At 36.2% G+C, this 22,573-nt stretch overlaps 1 protein-coding gene across 1 annotated transcript; it reads right to left on the reverse strand.

Annotated features, from left to right (window-relative positions):
• Nucleotides 1–3,830: 3,830 nt before the first annotated feature.
• Nucleotides 3,831–13,268, reverse strand: LOC140166328 (cholesterol 24-hydroxylase-like). Its single transcript, XM_072189762.1, has 9 exons — nucleotides 13,133–13,268; nucleotides 11,993–12,118; nucleotides 11,433–11,664; nucleotides 10,389–10,461; nucleotides 8,556–8,640; nucleotides 7,776–7,886; nucleotides 6,671–6,759; nucleotides 6,050–6,116; nucleotides 3,831–5,443 (listed from the first exon to the last, which is right to left on the reverse strand). Exons 1-9 carry the CDS (start codon nucleotides 13,148–13,150, stop codon nucleotides 5,300–5,302), a joined length of 945 nt encoding a protein of 314 aa, XP_072045863.1. The 5' UTR covers nucleotides 13,151–13,268; the 3' UTR covers nucleotides 3,831–5,299.
• Between the last annotated feature and the right edge of the window lie 9,305 nt (nucleotides 13,269–22,573).

The raw sequence follows: 22,573 nt of genomic DNA on the forward strand, positions 1-22,573 counted from the left end.
ACCCTTACATTAACCCTTTTCTGATTGATATCCCGTCGGACTAATGAGCTGTTTCTGTCTTGCCCAGTAAAGACCTTAGAAAGCTCAACTATACTTAATTAATAAATAACGTTAATTAATTAATTGACTTAAGTTAAGAATCCCGTAAGAATCCAATATCTTCCGTTTCACAAACTGACGTACGATTATCATACGCCATTATGTGAAACGGCGAAAATCGGATTTGATGACATTTAGGCACATCATCCGTCAATAATGTGGCGTACGCTTCAGAAACCAGTCGAAAACCCCAAATATTCTGTTTCACATAGTGGCGTACGTGCGACTTACGCTTCAAAAACCTGCTGAAACCTCCCAATCTTCCGTTTCACATAGTGGCGTACGTGCGACTTACGCTGCAAAAATCCACCAAAACACCAAAATCTACCGTTTCACATAGTGGCGTATAAGTTTAGAGCTAGATATATCATGTACAAGTTATTCCTTTTTAACTATTTAAGTTACAGTTTAATAGTTTAATCCTTTAACTTCAATTTCAAATGTGAGATATTATTGGAGGAGTACTGACTATGTTATTAGTAGCATATCCTTCAAACACGTTTTTCTCGGAAATGTATTTTGCGTTTGTCCTGCACGTACGCCACTATGTGTTGCGATACGAAGATCTAGTGTTGCTAATTTTGTATGTATATTTTGCTTCTTTTGCAGAAATACATAACAATGGGCATCTGTGTCAGTGTTGATGAACACAATTCACTATTGTGAACCAACTGCAAACACAAAAGCTTCAAGGATGGTATAAAAAAAATCCAAAAATGGTAGTTTTAGCATGTGATATCTTTAGGAATGATAAAGCTAGACTGCAATTGAAAAGCAACTTGAAGTCTGATATACCAACATACATGCATAGATCAAAATGAGATACTTTGCCGTTTTCAAATGCAGTTATTGCAAGAAACATTTCTCTTCTTTTGAGTATTTCAAGAGACATAAAAACCGACATCAAAGAAGCTACCATTTCAAAGCATCTTCCAAAATAACAAAATGTTACTTGAGTAAGTTTGAGGTTAAGAAGAAATACACCAGAAGAAGAGTGACTGGAAATGTGCCACAGTCGATGCAGAGCAGTAAAAATAACAAGTACTGGACATTGGATGAAGAGTTGTATACATCACTATCAGATCAATGTCAGCTTAAGTGTAATTGTTGTCATCTACTTATACCTGAAGAAAATTTACATCAGCCTGTAAGAACCTGTAGGTATTGTGGTCCAGATTATCAGTACAAAGGTGTGGAAAGTCATCGAACTCATGATCATTATTGTGTATATTGTATTTATAAGTATTTAACAAAGAATGGTCATGTACTTCATCAAAAGTTTGGGCAGTTCACTTGTAGCGACTGCAATAAGTATTTCACAGCAGAATATTTTAAACTACATCTTGAGAACGAGCATAAATGTGTTTATTGCCAGAAATTCTTCTCAAAGGAAGATCTCAAAGTTCATGTCCAGTCTGAGCATCCTGATGTACGTGTGTGTTGCAAGAAGCTTTTCTCAAAGGAAGATCTCAAACTTCTTCTGAAGTCGGAGCATTTATATCTTGTATGTGCATATTGCAAGGAACCTTTTCTAGAGGAAGATCTCAAATCTCATCTCAAGTCAAATCATCAATGTGTTCATTGCCAGAAGTTCATCACAAAGGAAGATCTCAAACTTCATCTCCCGTCTGTGCATTTACGTGTAGTATGTGCATATTGCAAGAAGCTTTTCATAATGGAAGATATCAAACGTCATCTCAAGTCTAAGCATAAATGTGTTCATTGCTTCTTTGGCCAGAAGTTCTTTACAAAGAAAGATCTGAAACGTCATCTCAAGTCCAAGCATAGATGTACATATTGCAGGAAGCATTTCACAATGGAAGATATCAAATTTCATCTCAAGTCTCAGCATAAATGTGTTTATTGCCATAAGTTCATTCCAAAGGATGATCTCAAACTTCATATCAATTCAAAGCATAAATGTGACTATTGCCAGAAGTTCTTCACAAAGAGAAATCTCAAACTTCATCTCAAGTCTCAGCATACATGTGTTTATTGTCAGAAGTTCTTCACAATGGAAGATCTCAAACTTCATCTCCAGTCTGTGCATTTACATGTTTTATGTGAATATTGCAAGGAGCTTTTCACAAAGGAAGATCTCAAACTTCATCCCAAATCTAAGCATTTGTGTGTGTTTTGCAAGACACATTTTACAAAGCAAGATCTACAACTTCATCAAAAATCTGAACATTTATGTAAGTTTTGCAAGAAACATTTCTCAAAAGGAGACATTACACATCATATCAAATCTGAGCATTTTCAGGTCTATTGTTTTGAGGAGAGCTAGAGCTGTCATTATCCTACAACCTTCACTAAATGCTTTTAGTGTGAGCTATAAATCACCCTCCTTGAATGTATCAGGGGAGCTTAAAAAGCCATACAAGAAAGAATTTTTTAAAGCACGGGCATCTTTGTACGTTTTGTGACTGTATTTAGTCACAACCCTGACATTTCCTTCAATTCCTTTAGTTACATGCCTCTACATGTAGCCAGTGTCAGTGATGTATGAGGCCATGCGTTTTGAAGTCAATACCCAAAAAGAGTGGTGGCTTCACACTTTTCACTGTAATCATTTTGGTTTTTTGAGTGTATCTTTGGTAGAAAAAAAGATATGACAGTAAATTTGGTATCAAAAGAAAGCTAAGATATTGATATTTCATTGTTGAGAGTTTCATTAAGATATCTTGAACATTTGCAGAATTGCACCAAATCCAATTGATCAAATCAGGGGTGGTGGTGGCAGCGGTGTATGTGGCAGCAGTGTTCTCATGTTCAGGTTTAAACAAATATGTATGTTTTATACGATATGGTATATACAAGAATAATGACTTTTTAAATATTAATGTGTAGAGTGCACATCTGTTATATAGGAATCTCCTAATATCTCGAAAAATGTGAGATGTTCCTATATTTATATATATTAGAAAAAAAATTAAGATCAGGACAGTTAAAGAGAAAAGGGTTCTGGGAAATAACAAACACACAAAATAGTTGTTTCTGACATTTACAGAACCTTTTCATGTCTAAAATTGTTCTTTCTGGCCTTTGCAAAACCTTTTTAGTTCTTCGTGAGGTACTACATGCAAGACAACTTTTCCAAGAGTGTATACATTCTATGTCAAAAGTAATACTCTCAAATTTCGAAATTAACTGTAGAAAATGGGAAGATCAACGTTTTATGCGAATATTTTATTGTTTAGAGAGACTATTTTAAATCTAAATATTTTTCAAGGTAATAATTTGAACATACTCATTTCAGGTTCCAAGCCCTCGCTTGAAATAATTATATGCAGGGTTGTAGCTGGTCGAATCCAACGAAAAGTGTACACGGCATGTTCAGGGCCATAACTTAAAAGTATTAATCAATTGGCATTTGTTTTTGTATTGTGTTTATTCGCCTTGATCATACGCTTCGCGCCATATATAATAAGACTCCTTTCTGTGAAAAACGTAGACACAGAGACCTCAAAACATGCTATTTTTACCCATTTTTTCAAAGTATTTTTAAAACATCTAAATCAGTTATGAAAAGAAGTCATTGGATTGAATCTAAATTGATTTCCTGAAAGGTGTGTATTCAAAGATTGCCTGTTCAATTTTTCACATATTTGTACATAATTATGAATTTTTTGTGATAATTTTTGAGTGGTATTTTTTACATTACCTACGAATACAATTTTCATAGCACTAGATATATCTTTAAAAAATGGAAATCACTAATATATGCGCAATTGATACAAGCTTTGATATGTCCAATACTGAAATGCATTGCATTCGGACATCTTTATTATTGTGTTTAGCTGCCAGAAATTCTAAATGACACAAAGGTAGGTTTGGTAAAAAATATGCATTACCTCCGAATACATGTTAAAAGCTGTGTCATTTCTACAAACTGAGAGAATAGTAAACAATAGTTTTAAGCAATAGGTGCAGGGTAATACACTCTTTATTTCTACCAAGTTTCAATAGCCTGCGTTTAAATATTTCGGAGATGTCAACAATAAAAGCAAGTATTCATAGGTAAATTTCGGTAACCGAATGTTACCTACGAATACAATTTGACATCATGACAGTATTGTGAAACACCGCCATTCATGTCAATGCCCATATTGGTACATAACGAAGGCCTTTATAAATGTTTGCTATCAAATCATATGTCAATGAAAGTTGCGAATTCACATACATGCCCACCATGCAAACCTGAATACGGCTTAATTGTTGAAAAATATGTACTGAAATAGACGACGGTCTGCTCATTTGAAAGAAAAATCAGATTCGAAGAAGATTAGAAGGGATAAATACTTGGATTTGTCAGCTGTCATGTGTGTTTCATTTTAAACTTTTACCGAGCTTCTGGTTTCTGAGTAATTTGTGTCCAAATTGGTTTATTCGAAGGTAACTTTTGACGTTTTCGCTAAGTTTACCTACGAATACCATGGACAAAAACGACTTTTCTCATTGTCTCATGATCTAGACAACACAGTGGTGGACCCTAGTATAAAGCTAATTATAGTTGGCCTCATATGAAAGCAAATGTAAACAAAACATAGGTAATGTTGCTGGGTACGTCATTTAAAACAAGACAAATTATTGATTTTAATGTAACTATGAATGATATTGTGCTTGAAAATGTAAATTCGTTTAAGTATCTTGGTGTTTCTATTGATTCAAACTTAAAATGGAATGATCATGTTAACAACGTTTGCCGAAAGGTATGTAATGGCCTTGGTATCATGAGGAGAATTAAGCCATTTGTACCAAAGAGTTTCCTTATCACAATTTATAACACATTGGTACTTCCTCACTTTGATTATGGTATGGTTGTCTGGAGTAGTTGTACGGAAACTAATATAAATAGGCTTCAAAAACTCCAGAATACTGCCATGAGAATTACTTTATGTATGCCATTCCGTACACACAGCTCCTTTGTAATCACGAATAACAAAAACTTGCTTCAGAACCTAAGACTAACAGGCACTTCACCACATCTAACTTTTTAACCCCCTGAGCACTACCTGCCGATCTAACATTGCCTCTGATTGGTCAGTTACATGATAGATTTTCACTTTAATCACCAATCAGAATGGAGCTTTGCAAATAATTCACCCCAATTTTTGGACGTGGGAAATTATTCTAACAATGTTGCTGATTGGTCCAATTAATAATGAAAACTTCTTTTTGACCAACAGGCAGGTAGTTCTCATGGACTTGCAAGTTTGATATAACATTTACATCCATCTTTAGGCTTGGTAGTTACTTCTTCAATCATTCCATCAGATTGGCCTGGTACCCAAACAAACTCAAAGTTTTGAAGTAATTTTGACAAAACTACGCGTGCTTCAATCTGTATGAACATAATGAAAAAATGACATGTGATTAATAATATTTTGGTAATATCAGATTATGAATTGATAAAATAATTGTCAAATGATGAAACAAAAAAGAATGCATGTGCAGTATGGTATTGAATAATCAAGGGGAAAAATAAGCAGGCTCTTTGCTCTATTTGCCACACCGCGGTTACCAAATAGTTTCCGGTCAGCTTCTTGCATGTATATGTATAATATGGTCGGGTCGGTGTGTTTCAACTCTTGATTGGTTGCAAGAAGCTCCAAGTTCACTTCAACAGGGCTCTACACTGTAAGAAATTAAGGTTCTAAAAAGGTTCTCCTCTCAGGAGAATCCTTAGAAGTTCTAAAAAGAACCAAAAATAGTTCCAAACCCGTCGAAAATGGCTCCAAAAATGTGATACAGAACCGTTTGTGGTTCTTTAGAGAATCTTTAAGGGTTCTCCAAAATTAAAGAAACATTTTTAGAGGTTCAAGAGAGAGGGTTCTCCTGAGAGGACACAATGGTTCTATTGAAAACCTTATCTTAGAGTGTATACTTCGTCACAAGAGTAGAACCCTGTTCAAACCCTTAATAGAGTGTAAGATAATAGTGTACCCACCATTGCAAACTGTTGTCCAATACATGACCGAGGTCCAAGTGAAAATGGAAAATACGCATACATTCCTCTGTGGTAGACAAAATGATAATGATATTTAATGTTAAACTTGGATCAGGTTTGATAGTTTTTTGTTTGTTTGTTTGTTTGTTTTTATACTAAAAGCAACAAAAACAAAATCAGTTTATTGGCTCTGTGTTATTGTGTGGTTTCCTTCAAATGTGTATCCTTTAATTGTATTCTTTATTTCTTTCTGTATACATGTAAATAAGCCAGCATCAGCAATCAGCATAGACTCACAGGAAAGTAGACATTCATTTCAGTAAATGTGTAATTTTTTGAGTCATGTGAATTTCTACACGGACCGAAAGGTTGGAAGGTTGAAAGGTTAAAAAAGGTTGAAAGAAAGGTTGAAAGAACGGCTGAAAAAAAGATTGAAAGAAACAAAGAAAGAAAAAAAAAAGAAATATTAGAAGGTTGAAAGGTTGAAAGGTGGAAAGAAAGGTAGAAAGAAAGAAAGAAAGAAACAGAGATTCTCTATCTGGTCCAAAAAGGTGCCAACTTCCATAATACGACTTCATCAAGTCGGAACATTATCATTGGTCTCTTGCTAATATGACTTACTTGTCTTCATCGTGAAGGAATCTATCCGGATCATAGGTCAATGGATCCTTGAAATATTCTTCCATTCTTGACATGGTATAGGTTAAAACCTAACAGGTAAAAATAAATATGTAGGCCTACGTTTTATACGATATGATATATTATACAAGCTATTATACAAGATATTATAACGACTTTTTGAATATTAATATGTAGAGTGCACATCAGTAAATAGGAATCTCCTAATATCTCCCGGCAGTTTTGAAAAATGGAAATTATGTGACATGTTCCTTACAGAATTAACATATAGCAAGGGTGTAAAAACAAAACAATAAGGCCCAGATTCATGCTTAGTTTTACCTAATATATGATATCCTTGACTACTATAACCCTGAGTAGGAGCCGACTTTTTCTAATGATTTCACAAAACTGGTGCGTTTGTATCTATTTTATTATAGCCTATTCTTAGAATTTGTATGAATTTTGAATGCAATGAAGTTGCAACCTAAATTACAATTGATACATGCCATTATGTAACAATCCAAGTGCGGAAAAAAGGTAGAAAAATTCAGCCCATTCTCTACAAATTATGTGTATATGACACAAATACACAAGGTTGAATATTTTGTGTTTTATTTGTATTTTAAAGCGCAATGTTACAATAATAATAATAATAATAATAATAATAATATTAATAATAATAATAATAATATTAATAATAATAATAATAATATTAATAATAATAATAATAATAATATTAATAATAATAATAATAATAATAATAATAATATAATAATAATAATAATAATAATAATAATAATAATAATAATAATAAAAATAGTCCTAACCCTACCCCTTAACCATAACCCTACTTTTTTAATACTTTTTACCCCATAATTTCCATCATTCTTCAAGCCCTGCCCTCTTTCGGGGCTAATTTATAGTTTAAGCTTGTTGGATATCCATATTTCGCAGTTAGTGCTTAGTTGTAGCCCTGCGGGGCAAACTATTTGGATATCCACATTTTGCAGTTAGTGGTTCTTTTTTATATTATTATTATTATTATTATTATTATTATTATTATTATTATTATTATTATTATTATTATTATTATTATTATACTTACCACCACAATGGCACCTTTGGGTATTTTAACTCCGCTGAAAACACAGTCATTAGGTGCTTCACGCACAGAGCCTGTGGCTGGTGGATACAGTCTAAGAGATTCTTTAAGCACCTTTAAAATAATATATAATAGAAAGAAAATAAATAAAACCAATAATACATTTATTTCACCGTCACCTTAGGGGGCACAAACTTGTTAATGTGCCAACGGAAATATTCTTTTTTTGCCAACGGAAGTTGTGAATGGCATTTATTTTGCCCTGCAAGAATCTAAATCCAAAAAATAGGGGGGGGGGAGGTGGAGCAAGATTGTACACAATGATTGCACTGCATGTTTTAAAGCCATAATGTGGGATTTGCTCCACAGCGACACCCTCAATTTTTTTTTCGAATTTCTACTTTTTTCATGATTGTAATCCCCAGTGGTGATCTAAAACTAAAATACCACGTGAAAAACTATAAGCCTGAAGTTCTTTAGTTTATACAGTAAAATTTAAGTTTTTTAGCCCCGGGTTGCTAACACGTCTCGTGAATGTTAATGTCATTGTATAATCGTATCATTGAATCAGTGACGTATAAATTGTGCATATCGCTATTCGTCGTACGTCTTATAATATACGTCCCAACTGCGTGATACTGATATTTCGAGCAATAATACGATCGGCGAGGCGCCAGAATGAAATGCGATTGTTTCGTTTTACCTCATTTTGTTTGGCTCGAAATTAAAAGGGGACTATAATCAGTGAAAACTAACATAAAAGTAAAATTAAAATCTCCTTACCGCCATCGTATATTCCAATTTGTGTAAATTCTCAAAAGCGATGTCGGATTTGCCTCCAAGAACAGCTTCTACTTCAGTTTTAAGTCTGTTGTTAAAGGAAAATATTACAAGCAATTAGATTAGTCTTGATTATTATCGTTATTGACTGGGTGCTGCATGCTGGAGATGGCACGGAATTGACACTTCAAACTAGCATCGCAAGTAAGATACTAAGATTATTAGGCCATAGGCCTATCACAGCACATGTTAAGTGTCAGAAGGGCTAGACCGAAGAAGAAGCTAGACCACCAGCAGGATGGATGAATGACATCAAAGAGTGGACTGGTTATGAGTATCACGGATGCCTCCAGACTAGTCTACTGTAGTAGACCAGTTTAATTTATCACTCCCTAAATTGATCTCTCTGACCTGACCATGGAAAACGCATCATTCCTGTTCTGATTCAACAGCTCCGATATCCATGAGAAAACTGGTCTACTGTATTTCGAATATAAAATGAACTATGCACTCTATAGTGGGTATGATGTTACCACATTAAAAATGCAGTCTTGGCTGTTTATGCACATATCCTGTGGTTTTTACAAAATAAGCCGTTTGAATAGCCGTCCAGCGCGTATTATATGCACAAGGTCCAATGTATACGCTTGACGTCGCGCACGTATACGCGATGGTCAAGCTGTCAAAGGAAATCTGAATGACACAGATAGAGCTACCCCACGTGGGTTGGGTTCAGTGAACACAGTGGGTTGGGCTAATGCATAAACATGTATGCTTGCCTATCTGTTATTGGTTAAGATTTACCACCCACATTGATTTTCACTTCATTAACATTCATCTCAGATTCGAGATGAAAGAGGTTGAGTCTATGTGTTAAGATATGGTGGGTCACACAGGTCATATCCAACTACTACAGTCCTTTTTTCTCTGGGCAGGGCAGTCACTGGAGATGTGATGTGTTTCGTCATAGATTTTAAATGGTTTCATGCATGGAAACGTATGAATTGTTTACCCGGGATTGTTTATCAAAAAAAAAAAAAAAAAAAAAAAGAAAGGAATGCAGCGCAGTCTACCAGGGCGATGTGACTTCATAAGGGCAATGTCGGGGATTATAGGACACAATCGATGGGGAGAGATGAGGTCCGACCAGGTCCGACCGAGTCTCCTACACAGGTTACGCTCCCTGTGGAGGGGCGGAACCAAACTGGCTGATGTGGAGACTAAGCCAGTTTGCGTCGGTCTGATACTCGTCTTTGACCATGCGTAGATCTGGCTGGTCAGGAAGATATTTAATATCCCGAATTTATAATATGCCTACCAGTTCCATCTATAACCGAATTGCTAGAGAATATTTGTTACCATGTTTAATAAATTCGTATTAATCGTATAATAAAATGTGGCCAAATGTATATTTGTGTACATAGTGTGTGGATCCACTCTTCTATGGACTTGGCTACTAAGCATGTCGGGAAGGATATGGCGGTATGCTGACCTGGGTCAATATGTTCTGAGCAGATGAGGTCCGACCAATTGCCTACGACCTTGTGTGCGATCATGTGTAACAGGCAATTCCCGATAATGATAGAGGTTCCCTGAGTCTACCTCCAGACTTGCTACAGGCCAAGAAAGATTGACAGCTCTCATTCGAACCACACCAGCGCATATAAATATGCGTTATGTGACTTCAGAGCACGAGAGGGGTGGGTGAGAGGGAGAGAGACGGGGAGGGGGATTATAATCAGCAGATCAGAATAATCGTGCACCTCATCTTTGTCGTGCTTCGTAAGTAGCCTATTCTTTTCCTTTTCGGTTTTTGTTTTAAAAATCTATGTTTACCTGTATGTTATTTGTGGTTTCTGGGTTAGTTCTTTAATCGTCCAGGTTAACAAGTTGGCCGTTGTTTCCTGACCTGCAATATTAGCCATATAATTAGAATCATCATTGTCATATCACTATATTCATCGCCGTCATCATCATCATCATCATCATCATCATTATCATTATCATTATCATTATCATTATCATTATCATCATCATCATCATCATCATCATCATCAGCATCATCATCATCATCATCATCATCATCATCATCATCATCATCATCATCATCATCATCATCATCATCATCATCATCATCATCATTATCATTATCATCATCATCATCATCATCATCATCATCATCATCGGCGTTGTAATCATCATCGTCGTCGTCTTTAGCATCATCACCATCGTTATCATCATCCTTAAATCACCATCGTCGTAATTATATTGCTTTAAGGGGGTACTACACCCCAGTCCAATTGTGTGCCTATTTTTTGTATTTTTCTCCCAAATTATAGCGCATTGATGACAAGTAAGATATGTATATTATAGGGGCAAGGACTACAACTACTGCACTGGAAAATTTATTTCAGCACAGACAACAGTTGTGGAGTTACACTAAAAAATGAGGGAAAACCAGTATTTGATCAATAAATCAATAACTACTTGCCTTGAGTTGCTGAATTTTCAGTACAGTAGTCCCTATAATATACATATCTTACTTGTCACCAATGCGCTATAATTTGTGAGAAAAATACAAAAATAGGCACGAAATTGGCCAGGGGTGTAGTACCCCCTTAAAAAACTTTAAACCATTGGCCTAACCAGTCGGGGTCGGGGTACAGGCAGGGGCCGGTGCTCCCACCGCCACCCATCGGTACATCTTAGGCCGTCGGTTCACGACGGACCTTCGGGTGAAAAAAAAAGAAAATGGGGTCAACAATAGACAAATGTGCATGTGTGTAAAGTTTGAATTTACAAAACTACCACGCCTGTGGAATACTCTAATTATTCGGTCAATAAATGATTCAAACCAGGGTCGAAAACCAATTGATTCACCTGCAATAAAGAAAGTCACAAACTGGTCGATCATCTCTTCCATTTCTGGTAACCCATCTGCATCAGCACACGCTGCTTGAAGGATATGAGCAAGTACGTTGTGTGTTAAAGGTTGACCCTTGCGTATAAGATCTAATTGCTTCTCGATACAGCTACGTCCTGAGTCACGAATAAACTGTGCTGATTCGGAAAGATCACGACGAAATTGACGAGCTCTCTTGGACGGATTAAACTAAAACGAAAACAATAAACAGCGATGTCACATATGGGACAAATCTTTGGTCTATACAACGTTGAATCTACAAAGAAATCACGTTGTACGCTTCATATAGAGATATTGAAAAGATCTTTGTACTCAGTGCTGACTTTTACATATTGTGGTTACACCATTATAACAACTAGTGAACAAAAAATGCAGACTCATTTTTGTAGAGCAAAATCCACGTGTTGGTTTTGTTCCCCTTACGATTCCATTCCTCTCCTCTCCTCTCCTCTCCTCTCTTTTCCCTCCTCGTTTTTCTCACCATTCTCTTTCCCTTTCTTGGCTTTGATAACTATACCTGATCCCATGGATGCTCCTCGGCATAAGCAAGCCCGTGCATAGCACATTTAACAGCTTTTGTAAAAGGACACTGTTTATCATCACCATCATCATCATAAATATTTAAATCTTCACCAAACGCTACCTGTGGAAAAATCAAAGCAGGCATTATTGATAAATCTACAGGCTGTCTAAAAAAATTGTGCAAGTGAAAAGCGCCCTCTATGGCAAGGGCGTAGTCTTAGCTCTCAAATGCCATTTGTTCTCTTCAATTTGCTTGTTTTAATCTCGAGATATGTTTAATTAACAACGAAAGGGTAAAATCACAATTGTGCCACTTTTACTAGGGAAGATCAAGAGGACTACATATAAATCAATGATAGCATCAGGTTTATCAAGAGTTCCTTCGTGAAATCAAAAGAACGCATCAATTATACAACAATAAAAATAGTTTTTACTGTTATTTACTGTTTTATCATGGTACAGGTATTATATGATTCTCTTTTCCCACTTAAAACAGATTAAAAAGGAAAGAGATATTTCACTTTCTGCTGTAAAATTAAATATCTGCATGTAAATGATTTTATTATGTTAAATACTGTTTTCTTTGTCACTCAAGACATGCTTAAAGACAAACAAATTATTGCACACTTTAACGCGTATTACTTGTTGGGAGAGAAATTAGACAAAATCATGCATGCGCGCTGATGTTGATGCGTCTTACATGTCTTATGCACGAGCCACGAAGGGGGAGTGCATTAGACGCATCAACATCAGCTATCATTGATTTTGCATGTGCAGCCCTCTTCCCTAAAAGTGGCAAAATTGTGATGTTACCCTTTCGTTGTTAACTAAACATATCTCGAGATTAAAACAAACAAATTGAACAGAACAAATGGCATTTCAGGGGCATTTGAGAGCTAAGACAGCGCCCTTGACGTTGATGTAAGCATCATGTCACAACGGTATTTTCTAATTGCCATAGAGGGCGATTTTTACTTGCACAATTTGTTTTGAGACATGCTGTATACTAACAAGATCATCAGCTATGTGCGTCTGTCATCCGGCTATGCATCGATGCGATATTTCGAATTATGGTCGGTATACTTATGGCTGAGACTTAGAGAGCCAACTCTTATAACCAATCAATATCACTGACCTTCCTGATGATGTCCATGGCAACCTTTATTCAATTCTTCCAGCATTATTACTTCAGTTTTGCCGTCTGCTTTTTTCTTCAATTGCTCAACCAATATATCGGAGCTGGCATTGAACTGGTCTGGTCCATGCAAGTTTTGAGATAGCTGTGAGGTGTGATGTGATAATAACGGGGCTATTAGCAGTAAGTTTATTGGCAACAAAAATGACAAGTTTATAGTCCGGTTGCTAGTGGGTATGACGTTGTTTTGGTGTCCATAGTTTTGTTTTTGATGGATATAGCTTCTCAAGACCACCAACCTCAAAAATAACTTTACTGGACCTCTGTCAGCATTGAGAATTTTGAGATATGGCAGGTCAAAGTTCATACGGGGGTCAAAATTCACACTGCTCAATTGCTTTTGAAAAGTTCTCCAAATTATTCCCCTTCCTTCCCTCTTCCTTCCTTCCATATACATGCTTACCTCAACTGTTTGAGTATCAACGCACGGGCTTTATGTGCACAGTTTACCTATGCACGATCCTGGAACCTAGGATCTCTTTTCGAATAGCTCTGACACTTAACGTGCACAGGGGTTGACTCTTCCTGTACACGGCACACCGACATCGTCTGGTTAATAATTACATTGTATAGCAGAGACACTAAAATTAATACACGGGATCGATACACGTGAATGTGCTATGCACGATTTGATATTCAGACGATAAATCTTTGGATACCGGGGTAGAAAATGATGAATATCTCCCGTAATTTGTTTATTCTAAAGAATCCATATTTTTTTACTTGCACTTGAACATATGTGTTGAAAGGATATGATAGTCGTTAGCTTGCGTGTTGAGAAAGAAGCGTGCGTATTGAGCTCAAAAACTGACAAAAATTCTGATTTTATATGTGCCGAACTATAGCGCAGCGTAGGCTAGCTGCACTCACTCGTGGAGGCAGTCTAAAAGCAGATGACCCCATGGCGTATATATGCTCACTCACACACAGAGAGGTCAATTACCAGGCTATTGTCAGTAACCTTAGTCGGATGTCCCTCGGCTCATTATGCGTCTCAAAATTATTAAACAGGTCGGAACAAAATGGCCATGCGTGGCTGTGGATTCAACCTACCATGGCAATTTTTGCCATGAAGATATCGGGGCGATGACATGACACTGTGCACGAGTTTACGTGACTTCCGAACCACGGACGTTCGCACATACACTACCTATATCTGCACGTGCTAAGCAGTGTATGGGGGTGAGAAGAAATTCTACAATTAAATTCTGTGATGTAACTTAACTTAATTGAAGGATTCCTGACCATATAGAAACTTTTTGGGAGGGAAGAGAATTATCACCAAAGGCAAACCCAAGGCTCAAACCCTCGCCGATCGTATTCTCTCAGCCGGAAGCGCAACGCCTTAACCGCTCGGCCATCTCGCCTTCTTGTCATGGCGATCCAGAAAAAAGTATACTTTTACCTATCTGTGACATTCCATTCTGGAGTTAAAGTAGAAATGCCCAATGCTGACAGAGGTCTAGTTAGTAAATTTATTTTTTTGAAGTGGTCTTGAGAAGCAATACCCATCAAAAACAAAACTATGGACACCAAAACAAGCTTCCGTGGCAAAATTGCGTTTGGCAACCGGGCTATGAAAAGGCCCATTCTGTGATTTGATCATCCAGAAGATCGTAAAAATCATCAAAATCAAGATTTTGGCATCTTTGTTAGTATCATAGATGTGCTAGTGGATCAGCCGAAAGCCGTGTATTAAATCAGGGCCGGATTTACCTTTTTGGGGGCCCTGGGCCAGGCCAAAATTTGGAGGCCCCTAACGTATGCCTGGTCGAGCACCCTCACAGGACACAGACCCGAACGTAGTGAGGGTGCTTGGTATATCCACCATGTTTCAAATACATAGATGGCCAGCATAATGGCCCGCAAATTTAAGCATTATGAGAAGCCCATTTTAGTTGCAAAATGAGAACACAGAGTGGCTTATCTTTAATCCACATTCTCAATCCCTCATGCCAGAGGTTAAAATAAAACGATCCCTAACTAATTATCAAAAGATCGTAAATTTAATTTCTTGAAACGTGCCGGCGAAACGATTTGTTTACAAGTAACAATCCTGGTTCCGACACCGATACCGTTCATTCGGTTTTATTCGGCTTCATTCGGCAAACCACGTGATCCCTCAGGTGAACTAGGATTGGACGATCGATTGCGTTAAATTTTATCCAGGTTACCGGGCCATGTCTAATGGCGATACTCGCGTCTTGGAAATTTTTTTCAACCACGTTGCAAAATGATCGGAAATACACCATCAAGGCGACTCGATCGGTAAGCATCATTGAAACTAAGCAATATTTAGTATTTCTTCTTTTGATTTTTTCGATAAAATTGTAGTTTACAGTTTTGATTAATTTGATGAGAGTGGATTTAAAAAGCAGTCCACTAGTAGACGCTGTAATTGACAGTTTGACATTTCCGCCGGAGGATAATGTGAATCCGTAAGATGTGGCGATCAATTTCACGATTAAAATCTTTCCTTTGGGGCGATTTCCATTTCTTGCTATCATTTAAAGCCTGAAAGCATCAATACTAAAGATAGGCTATCAGTCGCTTGTGCAGATATATGTTAACATTGGATTCCATTTCTTGTTTATTGTTCACTGTATGGAAAAGCCTGTTCTGTTGTATCTTGTATTGGTTGTATGTCAGACGCATACCCCTAACGCACCGTGAGGAAGGCATGTGCACTCAAGTGGCCAAGTTCTTAGATTTTTGTTAGACATTTGCGCGCAAAGCGCACGAAAAATTTCAAATTGAAGCTGAATTTTGCTATATAATAGGCCAAAATTTACAATTTTTGTACCCTATTTTGGCCCAAAACATGGTGTTTTTCGACTAAAATAGAAGATGCACACTGCACAGGGCAATTTTGGGGGCCCCCAAATTTGGGGCCCGGGCCCATCTGGCCCTATGGTAAATCCGGCCCTGTGTATTATAATACATATTTTACATGAATCTGTAATTTCTATAATAAGTAGAAAAATTACATGTAATTGAATGGGGGTACAACTTTGTCAATACTGACATGACTGATGTTGTTTTTTTGCCAAATGCTTCGTAGCAAAAATACCCAATGACACTGTTAGGCAATTTATAAACAATTTTACACCGTCGCTGGGATCACTGGATAGGCCTTTAATGCAAGTTCAAGAGAGCAAACTAATGATCGACATTACTGTGTCTTGAACACGGACTCTCAAAAACATGGACTCTCAAAACTCTTAAGTGTCTAATGCCTTTCAATCTTGACTACTTTATATCCAACCTTTACATCTGTACATGTAGAAGTAAAATGATAGTGATCGTTATTTGTTTATCTATTTATTTCATTTGACTGAATGTATCCAATTTTGTTTGGAAGATTAAAGGAAGGTGACCTGATATATTTGGAAAATCGAATTCTTTAAAACTTACCTATAAAATGTCGTCCCTTTCAAACATTCATGCATAAAGAACATGTAAATGTTCCTTGCAAATGTGTCTAATTCCTGATGGAATTACTGACATTTTATACAGCGTGATTTTGGTAGACAGTGTTTTTATTAATGATAATCATCATGATTATGTAATAAATTGATATCAAATGGGATATCCTATTTTTCTCATTAACATATTGAAATTAGGAGTTCCAAATCGGCGTATTTCCGAAGATATGATAAAAAACTATTGAATTAGTCTAAAATATGGTATGCCACCACATTTGAGACTAATTCGACAGTTTTTTGATGATTCCTCCGGAAATATACCAATTTGGAACGCCTAATTTCAGCATGTTAATGAGAAAAATATGAGCTTTCACCTGATACCAAAATCAGCATTTTGATGGGGGTAAAGTGAGAGGATGAGGTTGTCAATCAAGTTACTTAAAGGAGTATTTCGTGATCCTAGCATTTGCCAGATATCCACGTAAAAAGCTTATTCCTAAAATTTCAGTTGATTCCGATTTTGCGTTTGCGATATGCATGATTATGTGTATTAGTACACTGCTCCACAGACAATGTGTTGCAATTTCGTTCTGGTATACCAGAACGAAATTCAAATTTCACGATATCTTTGCTGAACGAATTATTCTGCAAGATTTTTTTTGTAAATAAACATTATGTAGCCAGAGGTTCCCAGTGGTATATAAAAATCTCAACTTTTTTTTGTGAAATGTGGGGGACGAGGCTGTGGATCACGAAATGTCCTTTTAAGGCAATGGCACACTGTTTTCGTTGTTTATTTTTATAATGGTCATCAAAGAAGCAAAACTTACCTTCGATGAAAGGCTGGATTAAATAGGTTTCTCGTCTTTTCCCACTTCTTGTGATCCAGTTCGGTGACGAGCCCCTTGCCCATAAAACGTATACCCCATTTACAAGCGATGTTATTGTAAACAATGCTTGACTTTTGGTAGTTTGACGTGACCAGTATCTCCTGTGTGGGGAAAATTAGAATAGGCCTGAATAAATGTATAATAATTTATTCGCCATCTCAATCATTCCGCTAGCTCTTTCTATTTACAATTGACCGTGTTTTTACCTCTCCTTCCTTCGATCCGCAAATAAATTAATTAGAAATGTCAGTAAAATATATTGGCCTATTTCAAAGTTCTTCTATACAACTCCAACAATTTTGGTTGATGTTGCGTACCTTAATGACAGTTTCGTGCTAAGGTTTAGCCATTTTTCAAATAATAATTTATTCCTGCACATTGTCGGCTGCTTCCGAATGGAGATGGCGTAGATGGCGCTGTTAGGACGTGGTCGTAATTATTGGGAAGAAAGTAGTTCCTTTCGTCTCTGTATAATTACGACCATGTCTAACAGCGCCATCTACGCCAGCTGTATCCGGAAGTAGGAATGTGCAAGAATAGGTCAGTCATATTATTTGAGAAATGTCTTAGCACGAAACTGTTATTGAGGTACAAAACATCAACCCAGATTTATTTATTTATTTATTTATTTATTTATTTATTTATTTATTTATTTATTTATTTATTTATTTATTTATTTATTTATTTATTTATTTATTTATTTATTTATTTATTTATTTATTTATTTATTTTCGTTTATTTATTCGTTTAATTATTTGCTTTGGTTTATTTTTCCTTCTTGTTTTCGTTTCTTCGAGCGGCACTTACCTTCACTGCTTCTGGAGTAAGAACAAATACCAAACCATACCACAAGACGTACATTATTAAAACGGGACCGTACTCCTTCGACCTGTGTTAGATTAATTAGAAACGTTTAAAACAAAAAAGCTTTATTTTGTCGTAAATACATGAGAATAACAATGCAAATCTGTACTTTTCATTGTCAAGGCGGATAGGAACAATGCAAGTAAGATTCGAAATCATACTGACCAACTGACTACGATTTCAGATCAACCAAGATACGGGGCAAGTAGCAAAAGTGCTTCAAAAATACCCAAAAGAAAGCCCAAGACAGACCGAGATGTAGATAGAGTGTTTTGATCGATCGATTGATTGATTGATTGATTGATTAATTGATTGTTGTTTTAATCGTGTTATTGTTCGCAATCTCAACAAAAGACCAGAAAAACATTATACCCAAATTAACTTCACAATGCACAACAAAGCACACTGTTTGTATAAGTTAACAAAAGTTGAAATGAAAAGCATAGTATGATTGGACATTGATTTTGCATATAAGCATGAATGCATACAATCTATGAATTACAATTATTTATGTTTACATATCCGGCAGTCTTCTTCTTGTAGTTGATAATAAAGTTATGTTGTACACTCAATGTTTTAGATGACTGATGCATATCCTAATTCAAACTTTTAAAGTCCACTGCTGACTTGCTTAATAATAATTATCATTATATCCTTTGCGTACAAAATCCTTGCACGATGCTAATTTCCAAAATGGTGCTGCTTTCACATTGAGTATTCAGGGAATTCCCGATCCATATATAGGTCTGACTGACTTTGTTATTGTGATTGCATGAGAGTGGAGCTTTTATGAAACAGCTTTATGTAAGTTATATGATCAAATTAAATTGCTCAGGGCACATCACATTGATTGATTGATTGATTGATTCATTCATTCATTGATTGGAGGATGGACGGGTGGATGTATTGGTTGATTGTAAATTGATTTATTGGTTTATTAATGATACTTACCAATCTAGAACAGCATCGCCATGTATCTTGCCTTGGTCAGCATATAGTTTCAGTTGTGGAATGTTTCCCAAGAAGAAGCTAGAAGTACAATAAAGCAATCTTTTAATTCATATCATCATCATCATCATCATCATCATCATCATCATCATCATCATCATCATCATCATCATCATCATCATCATCATCCTTTGTTTTGCTAAACAGAAAAACTACACCCAATTATTTCTTATACGTAGGTTTGGGAATTCCAGATTACATCATATGTTGTGAAAATTACAGATTTCAAGTACCTAGGGGCATGATGCAGAGGTCAGTAAAGGATGTAAATTGTTAAAATACAAAAAGACGGTGGCTTCTGATTGACCTCAATTGACATCCGAGCTCGGGTAAACTCAGGTTGACTACTCATGCTCCCTCAAATTGATCAAGGATAATTGGCAACATAAAAATTAACCCCAATCGGCCCATTTTAATTACTTTGACCTTTCTTGACCTTGACCTCGAATGACCTTTACGGTATCATACTCCCCAATTGTCAATGATCATTTTCCACAAGTTAACAGCGCCCGGTCGAAGCAACTTTAAATTTGTCCTGACCTTTGACCTTGAATGACCTTTTGCAATCTCATACTCACTTATGTCAGGGATCATTTCCCCGAGTAACAGCCGAATTGGAGCAACTTTGAATTTGACCTGACCTCAGATGATCTTTGCGGTTTCATACTCCCCGAGTGCCGGGGATTGTTTTCCCCGAATTACAGCCCAATCAGAGCATATTTAAATTTGACCTGAACTTTGACCTCAGATGACCTTTGCAGTTTCATACTCCCCAAGTGTCAGGAATCATTTCCCCCTAGTTACAGCCCAATCGGAGCAACTTTACATTTGACCTGACCTTTCACCTTGTATGACCTTAACGGTTTCATCATCACCATCCAGCATCATCATCATCATCATTAACAAAAACAAAAATTGGTTTTAATTTGGTTTGGTTTTTATGAAACGTTTAAAAAACGTTTTAAAAACGTTGCCCTGTAACAGTTCAATTCTTGATTGCTGTATGCATCAAAGCGTTTTAATAACGAAATAATAACGTATACAACAGCTCTTAATTATCATATTGGAACGCAATCACAGCGTTTCTAAAACGTTAAGGGATCTGGAATGAGCGTTTCGACAATATTTTTTTATGGAACAGAGCACCTCAGACGTATCGAATTGCATTCTGAATACGAAGCATGTCTTTCTGATATCAAATAATTTTCATTTTTGAAAATCACGATATAATACAAATTTTATGACAAATTATAAAATTTGATATTTTTCAAATTTTTGATATATAACAGTCCTCGAAGTAAATTTGATAAATCTAATGATATATTCTTAAAGTGTATGTAGCTGGGAGGAAAAGCCGACGATCAATTGAAAAAATCCATATCTTCAATATGAAAGGTCAAAATTTTCAATTGATCGTCGGCTTTTCATCCCATCTACATACACGTTAAGTATAAATCATCAGATTTATAAAGTTTACTTCGAATCAAAAATATCAATTTTAATAATTTGCCAAAAATGTGTATTACATTGCGAATTTCAAAAATCAAAATTATTTGATATGAGAATGACATTCTTCGTATTCAGAATGCAATTCGATATGTCTGATGTGCTCTAATGTCCCACAATAAATACTGTCCAAACGTTCATACCCCTTCCCTTAATACAACCAATTATTTTCGTATGTATAAAGCATAATTTGTCATCATTAAATCGTATGTCGTCATCATTAACATCATCATCTTCATATCATCATTATCATCAACATCATCATCATGCATCATCGTCATCATTATCAGCATCATCATTCATTGAAAGAACACATTTTCATAACATGTTTTTATTAAGGTTCGGGGAAATGGTTCATGTTAAAAATAATTTCTGAAGATATTTTTGGTAGTTTGTAAAAATACAGTGGCTCCGGAACCGGGGGGGGGGTTAAAAATTACGGTTAAAAAACTCCACACTTTTACGTTATCAAAACGTATTTTGAAACGTTTTCGAAACCAAAATTGACACAGTTTATGAAGGTAAGAAAAACGCTATGATAACGTTTTTGAAACGTTTCATGCGAACGTTAGGGACCGTTCACATTTTAAGTAAAATTTTGAAAAAAAATACCTTGTTTAATTAACTTTGCATAATTAGGGCCTAGGCCTATGTAATTTACATCTTTAGTTTTCCGGCCTAGTTGCATGGAGTTAGCAGAGCCAAACGCCGCTATAAACGACAACGAAGTGATCAATTTCAAGTCTTGACAAAGACTAAGCGAATCCATATCAATGCCGGCCGGCCGGCCGGGATCTATGTTTAGAATGACAAAATCGTCTCATTTAGTATGGGGACTCAGTCCGAAGGCCAGAGATCGATAGTGCAAACAGGGATATGATATCCCTGGTGCAAAGTATCTTTACAGCTCTTTAGTTACTGAAATGGAGTGAATTGTACCCCGAATTGTATTACCTTTTTCGTGGTGGTCCAGGAATGTGCCGATATTTGTGATGAATGTAATGGATATATGCCACAACAACCAAGAATGCTGAAACCAGACTGGTACTAACTAGAGCAAACACCCATGCTATAATTGTAAATAGCTGAGAATACATGGTTCTGCCGTTTTGAGTTCTCGCTACAGCCACACATCTACGAGTTCAACTAGCTTCAACTGATCGGGTAGTGGCACTTCCCTGAACTGACCGATCCCAGGAGTGGAGTTGAAATAACGTTTAGCCTATACACGCTGACAGACATCACATCATAGACTAAGAAACATTTTATGCATAACATGACACTGAACATGACATGTGTATTATTTCTCTGGTATTATAAAATTGCAGACGTAGTCTTTTTCAAGTCCTTAAAACAAAATGTAAATAAAAAACGACAGTGGCGCCGATCTCTTTAAACTTGAATGAACATTGCATGTTTTTAGCCTGTTTTTAACGAAAAAAAATATTAAAAAAATTCCAATGATTTGGACATTGAATTTGTGAGGAACGCCACGCCCACTGTGTTGTAATTTAAGAGAAAATGAAGATGTTACGATGTCTGGATGGCCGAGCGGTTAATATTTACTGGTTTTCTTATGATTTTGATGGTTGTTGTTCCATCATACTGTAACGGGGTTGATTTTAGGTGGAGTCGACAATCGATCGTGGGGGCAAATTACGAAACAGAAGACACAAGATGACACAAAA

The sequence above is a fragment of the Amphiura filiformis genome, chromosome 12, assembly GCF_039555335.1.
Source record: "Amphiura filiformis chromosome 12, Afil_fr2py, whole genome shotgun sequence".
In the NCBI taxonomy this organism is placed as follows: domain Eukaryota; kingdom Metazoa; phylum Echinodermata; class Ophiuroidea; order Amphilepidida; family Amphiuridae; genus Amphiura; species Amphiura filiformis.

Bases quoted from the DNA above. Each gene is read 5' to 3' on its own strand.
- LOC140166328 (XM_072189762.1), bottom strand. The intron at 11,665-11,992 runs GTATAGTTATCA...TTTTCGTTTTAG, and splicing joins AGGAGCATCCATGGGATCAG to TTTAATCCGTCCAAGAGAGC. The intron at 5,444-6,049 runs GTGGGTACACTA...ATGTTCATACAG, and splicing joins TTGGACAACAGTTTGCAATG to ATTGAAGCACGCGTAGTTTT.